We start from the raw sequence: 13,012 nt of genomic DNA, 5'->3' as shown, positions 1-13,012 counted from the left end.
AGAAAAGGGAAAGAATAGAAAGTAGTGAGAGAAAGAGAGATAGATTAAGTGAATGCGTAACAGTGACTACAGATGGCACGTTCAGGATCAAGCTCTTTCATCATGCCGTTCCTCATTAATAGAGATGGGAGTGCTGCCCTAATTCCATAATTCCTAAATCATGCCAGTTAGTTGAATATGAGAAGACAAAAGTACAGGGTAGAGAAGAGAATAGATTAGCCTATAGCCTAACAATGTGTCTGAGAGAGCAAGAAAGCAACAGAAGAGAAGATAAAGGGACAGAAAGAAAGAAGAAAAGAACGGAGAAGGGTCGCCATCTGTATTGCCTGGCTTTGCTTTTTGGTTGGTGCCAAAACCAACATCACACAGGCCAAATTTATTCTCGCCAATTATTGTCCCACGTGTATGCCAGCCAATGAAAATAGCTAAAATAATCAAGTGATTAATTAGTTCTGGAAGAGAATACATGGGGATAAAATAGTGTGTGTGTATGAGCATGTGTGTCAGTGACATAGCCCGGATCACAAGTTTCTCGTAATTTCAAGGAGCACATCTGCTCCTTCCTGGCTCCGTCCCATCACACATGCATTTTTCCTCTCACAAGGATTGAGACGTGGGAATGTTAACAGGGCTTGCTTGATCGGGCTTAATTTTACATTAGGCTAATTCCGCTGGTACCTGATTCTTGTCAGGACAAAGAATTGGCTGACCAAGCATGCGTCTCAATATTCAGAGATAATTTCATTCCCTCATCTCCTTTTCGCTGGAATGTACTCTTTCGCTATTTGAATTGTGCTCTCATATGAAGCAATTTGATGGAAACTAGAGACATCGATAGCCATTAGCCTGCTTTGCACAGGAGGGCCAAGCATGGCAAGCCAAGGCTCATTTATTATTCATGTACCTGCAGTTTTCCCCCCAAAACAACGTTTCTGATATTCTTTTTGCGTCACGCTGCCAAAAGAGACAAGTCAGTAGTTTCAAATAACGCTTTTAAAACAGACTTGATAAATGTTTTAAGCTTGCAGTAGCCCTTACAAATCCCAATGGGGGAAAAAAAAAGTCTATTGTCTGTCTATACATGTCCAGATCTGGTGAAACAAATATTGACTTTAAAGAGGGAAGGAAACATTTCATATTCACTTTTTAAACATTGAGCCTGCTTGTGAGGCTAAACCGGTTAGGAACTGTTCCATGTCTCGCTCAAGGACGTACAATTTTGATGAACATATCTTCTGCGGTGGGAATCAAACTTTTTAACCAGTGGGCCACAATGGTGAAAGAGATTTTCAGATGCTTTCACGACATTAAAAGTACCAATAACACAATGTAGAAAAAAAAAACTCTTTAACAATCGAGAATCCTGCATTAAAAATCGTACTTATATCTACAGTTTTACATAATGGAAATACAAGTTTACACAATCCTGATTAGACCTCTCATCACCCGGTAAATCTCGATTTGGTTCACAGTTTACAGAGTTTTTAAAGGTGTCTGTCCTGATATTTTCGTGCTGGCTGCATGAATGCAGAGTAGCCATGTTGTATGGGCAGAGCACACACACACACCAGAGACTTCCACCGAATGAGCAACCGAACGCCGGGCTTATCCCTACACTAACTTGAATGGGGATAAAACACATTGAATCCTGTGGCTCTTCTGGACTTTCCAAATGTTATTGGATTGAAAGGATCAAATTCTGACAGTGAAATGAGTCAGTAGTCAGGCTTCGGAGGAGACTATGATGTAACCATGTGTCGTTAGTGTTTTTGAAGTTACTCTCACTGGCAAAAGGAGGAGATGAGACTTTTACATGAAATGCAGGTTGAAAAACCGTGGATGTCCCTTGGACGTTAATTTTTGAATGTTAAAAAGTCTTTTTAAGTCTGTTCCAACATTGACGTCCAAGGGAAATCCACAGTGAACGTTAAAAAGACGTTCAAAATAATACAAAAAAAATGTCCTTCCCAGTGGACATGATTTGAACGTTTGGCAAGGACATTGAATTGACATCTCCCTTATGTCACGTGTTTGCAGGGTAAAGACACGTATCAAATTCCGATCGGACATATATTGGACATCTATCTTTTTGTCTTAGCGAGGAGTCCAGAATGATCTTTTCTTGCACAGCCACAGACGCCCAAAATGGGTCACAACCTGATGTGCACATCCACAGACATCTAAAAGGGGTCCTTGTCAGACGTCTAGACGATGAAGGCGTTTTTCATGTTCACGGAGGGTGTAAAAATATTGAACTTTTGCTGCACATGGACAGACATTCAAACAGGATACCGCTCAGATGCTCAGATATTAAACCTGCGTCAAACGTGTCCAGATGTCCAAACGGTACACTGATCAGACCCTTGGATATTGAACCCATCTTGGATGTCTGCAGACATACAAGAGTAGGTGCATTGACTGACGTTACATAGACACGATGTGAACATCTCCCTGACGCTGCGTGTTTGCGGAGTAATTTAATGTATCAATTCATGGATCTTCTCACAGACAAACAGATCTGGGGATTTTATTTGCCACAGATGTTTTTTCTCTCCAGTGAAGCAGAAGCTTCAGAGGACATTTAAGTCAGACGCTTTCCCCACCCGCTTATATTTTTATCGATACCAACTGCTTAACCAAGCTTAAATATATAACTGTGATGTTCTAACTTTGACCTCTAATTCCCAGCATTTTTACTCCATTTACAAGTGGTTTGAAAAGCACTGTTGACACCTGAAATGTGACTGGGGGCCCAAACACCGTGTTTTTGTAAGGGTTTTGGTTAAATGTTGAACAGTGTATCTTTTAAATCATTTTTTTATGTAAAATCCAAATATTACTATACTGATAAAAAAAAAAAAAAAAAAAAAGAAAGCAATATTTCCCTCCAAAATGTAATGACATATTGGTATAAAGTTGAAAGAAAATTACAGGTACCTCCGAATTGTACTGAAGTACAGTATTTGAGGACATGCACCCTGCTGGAAATCTGATGGAAACAAGAGAGGAAAGGATATCAAGCCATTCAGTGTCCTTGTTGTCAGCAGTTCAGATTAGCTGTCACATCGCTGAGGGAGAAACAGCTGAAGATTGGAGAGGGTGATTTCATCTGAATAATTTCATGCTTTGACTGGCGGAGCTCAAAGCTCACCGTCCCAAGACTTTGACGTCAGAGGAAAATAGACTGGGCAAAATGAAGACCCAGGTTCAGTCTAATACATAAATACAATCATCAGCCCTTTGGAGGGAAACAAAAACATCAAATGAAAGTTAATTCACATTTCCACTGAAGAAATTCCACTCACTTGACTTGTTTCTTTTTTTGAGTAGACAAAAAGACAATCTTTATTTGTGTGTTTCTCTCCTTGCTCTGACTTCTGTGTTTACTTTTGACTGACTGACTTTAATGACTGAGGTCAGCTTCCACAAAAACACCACGAACAGAAAAGGAGACAAACTCATACATGACGCTCAGACCCGGAGGCATCCTACCACTACCAACCATGGATCACAAACCAGAGAAGAAGAAGAACGATAGAAGGACAGCATCAGTGGAATAGAAGAAGAGAAGACACATTTTTTTTTAATCTTCCACAGGCTATACCCCATCACTGCATCCCACACAGGAGTAATTAACAGTGATTTTAAATGCTACAAAAATAAGATGAAATTGGGAAAGAAGTGCCTCCCCTTGTTTGTGTTTTCTTGTGTGTGTATGTGTGTGTTTTTGTACATGTGTGTATGTCCATGCCATGTCAATGTCTAGATCTGCATTTCTACATATGTCTTTACTTGTGTGTGTGTGTGTGTGTGTGTGTGTGTGTGTGTGTGTGTGTGTGTGTGTGTGTGTGTGTGTGTGTGTGTGTGTGTGTGTATGTGTGTGTGTGCGTGCGTGTGTATCTGTACATGTATGTGTGTGTTCACAGTGCTTGCTCATAATGTTCGCTTCCCAACATTACAGAAGTCTCAGTCCCATGATACACACACGCTTTCTCTCCCCTCCACCTTCCTCCTCTCTCCTTGTGCTGTGTTTCCTTTATAGTCATGTCCATGAATGCTCCCCACCTTCTCAGAGGAACGGTTATCAGACTACATGTGTGTGTATGTGTATATGTGTGTGTGCGCGTGTGTGTGTGTGTGCGTGCGCATATGTGTGTTTTTGTGATGCTACCACGCACACACACACACACACCTCGCCTCATTTGCCACAGTCTATGCGCTTCCCTTATTGGTTTAACCCTCAGACCCAGGACCAGCTTCAGTCAGTGTTTACGTCCGTTGCGATCTGGCCTGGGCTCCGGGGGGGCTGATTTCCAGTCAGTTTCGCCCCGTGGGTCCATTTATCTCACGGCCCGAGCTAATCCATCAACGACTGAAAAAGCCAGACAGGAGAAACCGTGTGAGGAGAGAGGTTGAATTTTCCTTTTGATGTCTGGAAAAAGTCTCAGGGAGAGCAAGAGAGCGCTAGCAGGCTGTTTCTGATTATTCCCCATGAAAAAATATATCATCATTAGAAACAAGATTGATCTGAAGGTTTCACAGTGGTCATGCAACTTGAGTGTCGCCTCCTTTTCTCACCTGTTCATCCTTACTTCGCCCACCGCCCACCCCGCCCCCCGCACACTCCTACCTGCCATCCCCTCCAAAAATCCCCGACCCCCCCTTCCATCCTGCCAGTCCGAGAGAAGGTACTGTAAGTGACCACAGTCATAATAATACAGAGAGACAAAGAGGTGGGTGACCAGTGGTACATTCATACATGAGAAAGTAATGGTTCCAAAAGTCACCCGACCCAATCGACATTAGACAGTGCTGAAGATGCCTGTGCTGGCCAGGCCGTGATAAATGCTTTGTTTAGAAACATGAAGAAGACAAAACACGTCCCACCTGAAAAATCTACATCTCCTTCGAACCCATCTGGAACACCCCCACACCCTCCCACTGAGACAGGCTATGGTTACACTTGTCATTATTAACGTGACATCTGAGCTTCTTATAGAAAAAAAAAAGAAAAAAATCCAACTGCATGATTTTTATATCACGTTGCTGTGAATCTAAACTGGGTCTGAAAATATCAACACATATAATATTACATTTCCCACATGGCTGTATTCATTTAAATCTGTGCTCTTGCATTGTTTTCCCCCTTTCTCTTCTGCTCAGGCCGGGACATTTCTCTCCTCTCCTCCGCACGCGTTTGCTCTTATTCTCCTTGTGGCTGGAATTGGTCCAGATAGTATAGAATTCCAATTACAATGCAAGCTTGGCCACTTCCAATTCTTGGTTTGAGGATGGGATGGCAATATGAGCAAAATCCAATTTTTGTGCATCCAGGCCTATCGCTTAATGCATCCTGCTGTGATTGGGTGATAGAAATTGCACTGGAACGACAAGTTTAATCATAGCCATGGCTACATCTACCCCATCAGTGGCAAAGAGTCAATAGTCAAATCAAAAAGGACCCCCTGATATGAGTGCAGAGACATTTCTCTTGTGTTTTGCAGCTGAGAGGTGCTGTTCCACCCAGAATTTGGGGATCAGAGATGGAGGGCAGCTTTTCAGACAGCTCCAGACTCAGCCCTCTCAGCCAGGCCTGGGAACGGTGTCCGTGGCTGGGCCATGAAGGGGGCTGGCAGTGGGGGTGATTGGTGGTCGTATTGAGGTGGAGGTGGGGGGGGGGGGGGGGGGGGGGGGGGGGCGGAGACAGAGGGCTTCCCTGAGGGGTGGTGGATTTTTAGAGGGACAGCCAGCCCAGCCCATTATCCCTGGGTGGGAGCTCCAGGATGAGGGGGAGAGGGGTCACGGCCAGTAGAGGAGTCCCAGGGACAGTGAGGCCAGAGCAGCTAACAGGGCCATGGACCCTGCCCTCCAGCTCAGACCTCCATCAGTCAGGAAGGGCTCCGGAGAATCATATCCCGACCCATCTGAAACAGAGAGAGGAGAGAAAGAAAAAAAACGACAAAAACATCTGAACTGAGAGGGACACAAGCACAAAGACGAGACAATCTAAGACAAAGTGAATGAACAGGGGAGTGGATTTAAAGGGTAGACAAGTGGAACTGTTGTTGGTGGTGGGGGGCTTGGAAAGTGAGTGACAAACAAAAACTCGACAGCCGAGGAAAAGCAGAGTAGACGGCAGAAAAGGGATGAGGAGAGGCGAGAGGGAGGAGGAGAAGACGACAGCAACTGAGCTCTGCAGGGGGTTTAACCAACCTAATTACAGTTTAATCACAGAGACTAGGAATCTGGAGCAGCTGACACACACACACACACACACACACACACACACACACACACACACACACACACACAGACAGCAACACACATCCACTCACACACACATGTGCAACCGCTCACAGCTCACTCTGGTGACAACATTTCACAGGCGAGATGGAAGTTGCAATGTCAGACACATTACATGAACAGCACGAAAAAAGCCGAAACTCAAAAGAGGAGCTGCAGCGATGACAGAAGAAAAGGAATGTATGTTGTTTCAGTAATTATGGAGGAGAAGAGTTATTTCCTTTCCCCTTAGCAAGATATGGAATGATCCGAGCCTGGAAAGCTGCGAAAGCTCACTCTCTTTTATGAAGATCTTCAAAGCCGTGTCATCATCTAGGGAGACGTGTTCCTACCCAGGTTCGATTATCGTAGTCTGGCTTAGCTTGAAAACTCACAGGGTGGAATCCGCATTAGAAAAAAAAAGACGTGCAGGTAGATTTTTCACGATAATGCGAGGGTAATGCTTGCCACATTCTGATCCCCGTGTATATGCCAGGCTTCTGTTGAGTTATTTTTAAACGGCGCGATCGCAGGCCAGCGTGGCACACTCGCATGAGCACCGCGCTCCGGCTACACTAATCGATTAGGGAGCTATTTTCAAAAAGAGTGTATCTTCATACTGCACCATGTTTAGGAGGAAAAAAAAAAAAAAGAAAAAAAGAATAGTGTGGCGAGGAAGTCATGCCTCATTTTCTTATCGTTTGCCTCGTCGTCTTTTGAAACAAGGCGGATACATTAAGATCTTTTTTTTTATCAATAAAACGTATCTCCTTAAATGTCTTATTTTGGGTGAGATTTTTACTGTCTGCAACGGTTTATTATTAGATTGCTCTCCGATTTCTTATGAGCAAATCGAACAAGTGGAGTGATGTTGAGGGTTGGTAACATTTTCAGAGAGCACTTTCAGCCTGCTCTGTTCTCCTTTTACAAGGACAGAAGGTCTCCCTCACACCCAGTGTGATGTGATGTGATTTGATGTGAAGTGCGTATGCCACTTTGTGCCTGTGTACATGCGCGCACTTCTCCGTGCCAGTGTGTGTTTGTGCTCGCGCCTGCGCACGCTTGTGTGTGCTTGCATTTGTGAATGCGTCAGAATGTGTGCGTGTGCGTTTTCAGTGTGTGTGCGTAAAGGTGTTAACGTGTTGCCTGGCTGGTCTGTGAATCAGAGCAGAGAGTGTTGCCGGGGCATTCTATCAGACCTCTTATTCCCCCTAATTTTACTTTGATAGCCAATCTGGACCTCTGGGCGTATATATGAATGTGTGTTTGTGTGTGGGCGTGTGTGTGTAGTTAGAGCGTGACTTACCTGGAGGTCTGACATACACCTTCAGCTTTAGACATGCCCGCCCCACATGGTTTGGGTGAGGAGATGCTGTAAAAAGAGAGATTGAAAGCAGAGATTAGTTTAGAGATGAAACGATTTGTGCTGCTGATTACAATCACAAAATAACTGTGAACATTTAATGTAAGTTATTTTAATACTTCTCTGTCTCTGAGTGTTATGAAGTTTAGTATCAGGTGGTTGGTTGGACTGGAAACTCAAAAGACAGAACTGAAACAGGCCCTGCAGCAAAAATGAGGTGAAGGCCTTGATTAACTCCCATCTCCTTTCTTTCTGCATTATGTATCTTGACATCTTTCATGTACACAAATTAAGAACTAATTTATATAAAAGTAGATTAGGCGCAGAGCCTCTAAGAAAGAGAGGGCTGCAACACAACAACTCAGCAATATTGAGTATTTTCTTGTAAAAAAAAAAAAAGTACACCGCCATTGTTGTTAAAATGAAGAACACAGATTTTCTGCTTTATATATTCCCCCAAGTTTGTATTAATCAACGGCAAAAAATTGTCCCTGACAAATACTTTGGTGTAGTAACATTTTCTATATACAAAAATTTGGCTTTTAATGAAAATGTATATTTTTGTACCTGTGACCTATTTTTAAAGTTTTCTGTCTTAAGTGCTGCAGGGTGAGTGCTACAGCCAAGACAGGTCAGGCAAGTCAGAAAATATTGATTGGCACTGGTGTTATGACAACAGGTGAAATAGAGAATGAACCCAGCTATATCCTTAAATCCTCAAAAAATTTCCCCTCGGGGATTAATAAAGTATATACCTACCTACCTACCTACCTACCTACCTAATGCAGGACCAAGTTAAATGCTTTTATGTTTTCAGTTGCTATTCTAATTCAGTGGTGCCTGTTTTAAAACAGATTTACAATTATTTGAATTGCTGTCTTTTCCCATTCGAAAGGTATTTTCTGGGTAAATTATCATGTTATGTCATGTTATGTTTGTTATAATTTGGTATTCATGTAGTCATTAATGCAGTTTAGTACCTTCTTGATGGCATTCAGTGCTTCAAGCAGTTGGACAGTTTCTTATATATTATGTCCTTTTAAGTTCTCTTAAACCCATCGTTCCCAGCTTGTGAACTTCCATAAATGTACCAAAACACTTCAGGCAATGTAAACAAGTCTGTGAGGGATCAGCCCGGCACACTAGGATTCAGTCGCACTCACATTCATACCTAAGGGAAATAACTGACTCTCAAATCGACCCGACTTGAATGTCTTTGGAACGGGGGAAAGAAAAATCCATGCAAATTCCCCAAAGACGCAGGTCCTTCTCGCCGTGAGGTGACAGTGCTAACCACTGAGCCGCTGTGCTGCCCCGGCTGAATGCCCACCCAAAAAAGAGAGAAAATTGTTAAAAAGTTACCGTGATTCAAACTTCAAAGTAAAATAAATGAAATTGAATCCTGGTTTTTAGTCCCACCTTGCTCTGATGTGAAATAGAGCTGGAGACCTTAAAAGAGATGGTCACAAAGTCTCTGGCCGCGCACACACATTCACACATGCGTAAAAGAATGTGCACACACACTGATGGCTGCAGAAGTGTGCATGGAGACCTATTGGCCTTCTCCCTTGAGGAAGTCTGCATAGCCGGAGCTCATAGTGACCCCAGAGAGGACCATCATCAAGATCCACGGTGCACAGGAAATAAAACTGACCTTTCCTCTGCCCTCTCCTCCCTTTTTTTCTACCCACTACGCCTCCCTCTGTCAGTCTCTGCCCTTCAACTCCCTTACCCTTTTATGCCTTACCTATAGCCCACTTCTTTTCCCTAAATTTCCTCAAGTCATCTGCCTGCTCTGCTTACAGCGTAAAGAGAAAACGTGACTACGAAGCACTTCTGGCCTGGTATTGAGCTTTCTCTCTTGTTGTACGTCTTAGTTTCGGCTTCCTCACTGAAAAATGGCGACATTAGCGTCAAAAGGGCCTTAAGTGGATTTTGTTGATTCTCTTCTCCGTGGCCCCCCAACAAAGTCCCACCTTTTGTCATTTAAAAAAAAAAAAGTCTTATCGGCTCTCCCAGCACCCCCCACCCATTTCCCAGCACATCCACAACCCGACATCTCCTGAAAAACCCATTGAAAATCACTCAACCTGATCCCATGGCAGCTGGGAGAAGTACGGGGTGGAGCAGACCTGTCAACATGTCAAGCACATGACAAAATACACACCGGCGTGCACAGACCGGCGGCGCTCGGTCGCACATGTCCGGCCACAAATCACCATCAGCGATCAATGTGTTTCACCAGTATCTGCGATGACAAAATTGTGAAAGGCCACACACAAACACACACTTGTTGGAAAGGCTGCGTGGTTAAAGCTGCCAGGGCATTGTCTTTCCACGTCAATACTGACCTGTGCAATAGTGTGTGTGTGTGTGTGTGTGTGTGTGTGTGTGTGTGTGTGTGTGTGTGTGTGTGTGTGTGTGTGTGTGTGTGCGCGAGAGAGAGCGAGAGAGAAAGAAACAAAAAAATGTGTGTGCGCTTGTCAGTCAAGATGATGGACACGGCCTTTCACGGACTCACAATCGCTTGACAGCTGACCCCCGCGACCAGCCCCCTCCCACCCCCCACAACAACACATATACACACGTGTTCACACACACACACACACACACACACACACACACACACACACACACACACACACACACACACACACACACACACACACACACACACACACACACACACACACACACTCCAATCATGTGGAATACACACTACCCTCAGGGGTCCCCGAAACACAATACCATAGTCAGCAACTATACAACTCTGGAGGGGCCTGAACCATCCTTACATGAGGCTGAAAACAAAAGAGTGTGTGTTTGACTGTGTGTGTGTGTGTGTGTGTGTGTGTGTGTGTGTGAAAAGTGCAGTAGGACGTCGGGTGGCTGTTATCATAGCCTGTTTAGCTCCCTGACTCTCGCCTGCTGAGTCTTTGTGGAAGAGAAGACAATAGACTTTGTGGAAGTACTAACTTTTTGAAGTTACTTTAACAATTAATATTATCGGAGTTGTTAGCAAATAACTTTTTAGTAATGCAATAGTGCCATTTTGCATTGCATTGCATTTATTTTTTACTAAATGATTTACACTACAAAATCATATTACTGCACAAGTAGAGCACGAGTGCAGGACTGTTATTACAAACTCAATTAAACCCCGTGTCAGTCAGTGAATCTTCTTTCGCTTTGGCCAGAGGCTCCTTGCACTCTCTGAGCCAAGACAATATCACTGTAAAATGAGAATCACTGCCCAAGGGCAACAAAAAACCTCAACAAAGAAATCTGTCACACTTGCATGCCGACCTGAAACCGGTGGCACAGGACCTTTCTCCCATCGTGAGTCATGGCGAGAATGGATCATCTCCCGCTAAAAAGGTTGAGGTCAGTTTTCAGCCAACTGTGCAGCCGTAATGCATGGAGAAATGAAGAGACCGGTGTCAGGCTGCATACTGGCAGAGAAAGCCACTGGGGTCGGTGGTAAAAAACACCATCTTTATGACAAATGAAGGTTGGGTGTGACTTTTATAGAGAAAAATGAATGATATAACTTTCCTTATTGGTTTGCAAGTCGAGTCATATATTTCAAAATTAATTTGTTTTTATAAAAGACAATTTTCCAATATTATTGCCTTACGTGTACTATTTTTTTTAAGGTTAAATTTATCAAAAAAATATAGTGCTGAATTTGTACACCTCAGCTGGTCACTGCACAGTCAGGCGAGCGAAAGTTTTGGACATTGACAAGCAAAGCTTTTGAAAGTCAATTTAATGTTCTTTTCTGTGATTACCAAATGATCTCGCACTAAACTGTGTAGATGCAGTAAATCTACCCCCCCCGCCCCCCTCCATCTGGTACACCGAGCAGCTGAAAACAATGTTTAAGAGTAATTTGAAGCTACTATTCATCCCATGCTTTGTGGGGGAATGATAGCTTTTTAAGTCTATTCAGAAAAACAGCCTCGGGGGGGGGCAAAGCCCATCTGTGATACTAATACATCACTTGTTGAAGTGAAGAAAAACATCAATAGAGCTAATATAAAAATGATTACAAACTATGCCTGGTGACATTTTTACCACTTTGCTGAGCACACCACTTATGATCTCGACAGAAGCAGAGAGACACATCCAGAAATACAGAGAGGGAGAGAAAGAAGCGAGGGAGAGACGGAAGGTGTATTTATGCACGCCTGTGGGTGTACGAGCGACATGGTGGCCTGTGGTTGGGAACGCTCTCAATCAACTTCTGTTGATTGCATATTTACATATTGTTTACAAATGCATATTGAGCAGGAGCGCGGCTCGCACGCAAACACAGCTCGTGTGTACACAAACAAACAGCCGCATCTCTCCTTGAGCTGATAACCTACAGATGTAGTAGTACTCGTGTCCGGGCCGGAACTCAAAGCCCAGCGAGAAGGGAGTGAAGAGCTGGAACTTCTCCGAGAAGCGCAGGGGTCCGTCTGGACCGCTGGGACGGTTGCACTCCCAGCGCTTGAAGCCACGCATCCTGTGCTGGCAGGAAGTGTAGCCCTCGTGGTTGACCATGAACAGGATGTAGCGCTCCATGCGCCCATGGGACGGAGGACCCTCGTAGTAAGGACAGTAGATGTCTAGATAGTCATTAATGTTCACTGCCACCCTGTACTCTCCATGCCAGAACCTGGAAGACACAGAGAGAATATGAATTAGAAAGGATCAAACAGGCTCAGAAGTATCAGGCAGAGGTGTAGACATTTTGAGGAAAAACCTTTACATTGCTGAATATTTACTTCCAGATTGGATTTCTGAATGATTGCGCCGCATGAAGGAACATTGGTGAGTGCCCACTTAGTGTAGTCATGTAACATAATTGTATGAAACTGTACGACTGTTAGAACATTTTTGTGTTTGCACATTTCCAGAGGAAGATCTGATGTTTTGCTTAAGGACATTTCAACAATTGTTTTCTGATAAAGGATCTCCAAGCCACCTGAGTCATTGCCTTTCACAGCAAAAACATCCTTGAGGGGTGTTTTTCTCTCTAAATAAAAGATGAAAAGGCCAGAAAAAGAAAAAAAAAAAAATCAATGATAATCCCTGTGGTTACGCTAAAAAGTTGCATAGTAACCAATTTTCATTTTAATAAAGCTCTGTGCTTCATGGGAATTAGTGGCATGTTGAAAATATGGGATTTCTTTCTTCCCAGTCAGAGAGCTTGAATGAGCCTACTGGTGTGATACTCAGGAGAAGTGGGTCATGCGATGGTAGAGAGCGCACATTATTATCCCGACCCCTTAAGCAGTGTATAGAGGCGCCTGTGGTGAATGTCCACTTAGTTGAGTACACATGCGGATCACTGGGGTTGGCATGAAGAATGGAAGTGGG

General features: G+C 43.6%; 1 protein-coding gene across 1 annotated transcript in view; it reads right to left on the bottom strand.

Moving 5' to 3' along the window:
• Positions 1–4,663: 4,663 nt before the first annotated feature.
• The window catches only part of efna2a (ephrin-A2a), a 75,459-nt gene continuing 67,110 nt past the window's right edge, over positions 4,664–13,012 (bottom strand). The window contains 3 exon segments of the mRNA XM_069152699.1: positions 4,664–5,924; positions 7,589–7,654; positions 12,016–12,308. Of these exon segments, the coding sequence (XP_069008800.1) occupies positions 5,800–5,924; positions 7,589–7,654; positions 12,016–12,308 (484 nt within the window). The 3' untranslated portion in view covers positions 4,664–5,799.

The sequence above is a fragment of the Embiotoca jacksoni genome, unplaced genomic scaffold (genome assembly GCF_022577435.1).
Source record: "Embiotoca jacksoni isolate LCO1_2020_lvr unplaced genomic scaffold, fEmbJac1.0.p SCAF_18, whole genome shotgun sequence".
Classification (NCBI taxonomy): Eukaryota; Metazoa; Chordata; class Actinopteri; family Embiotocidae; genus Embiotoca; species Embiotoca jacksoni.
Note: the sequence above shows the minus strand (reverse complement) of the source record. Positions and strands in the feature narration are given on the sequence as shown.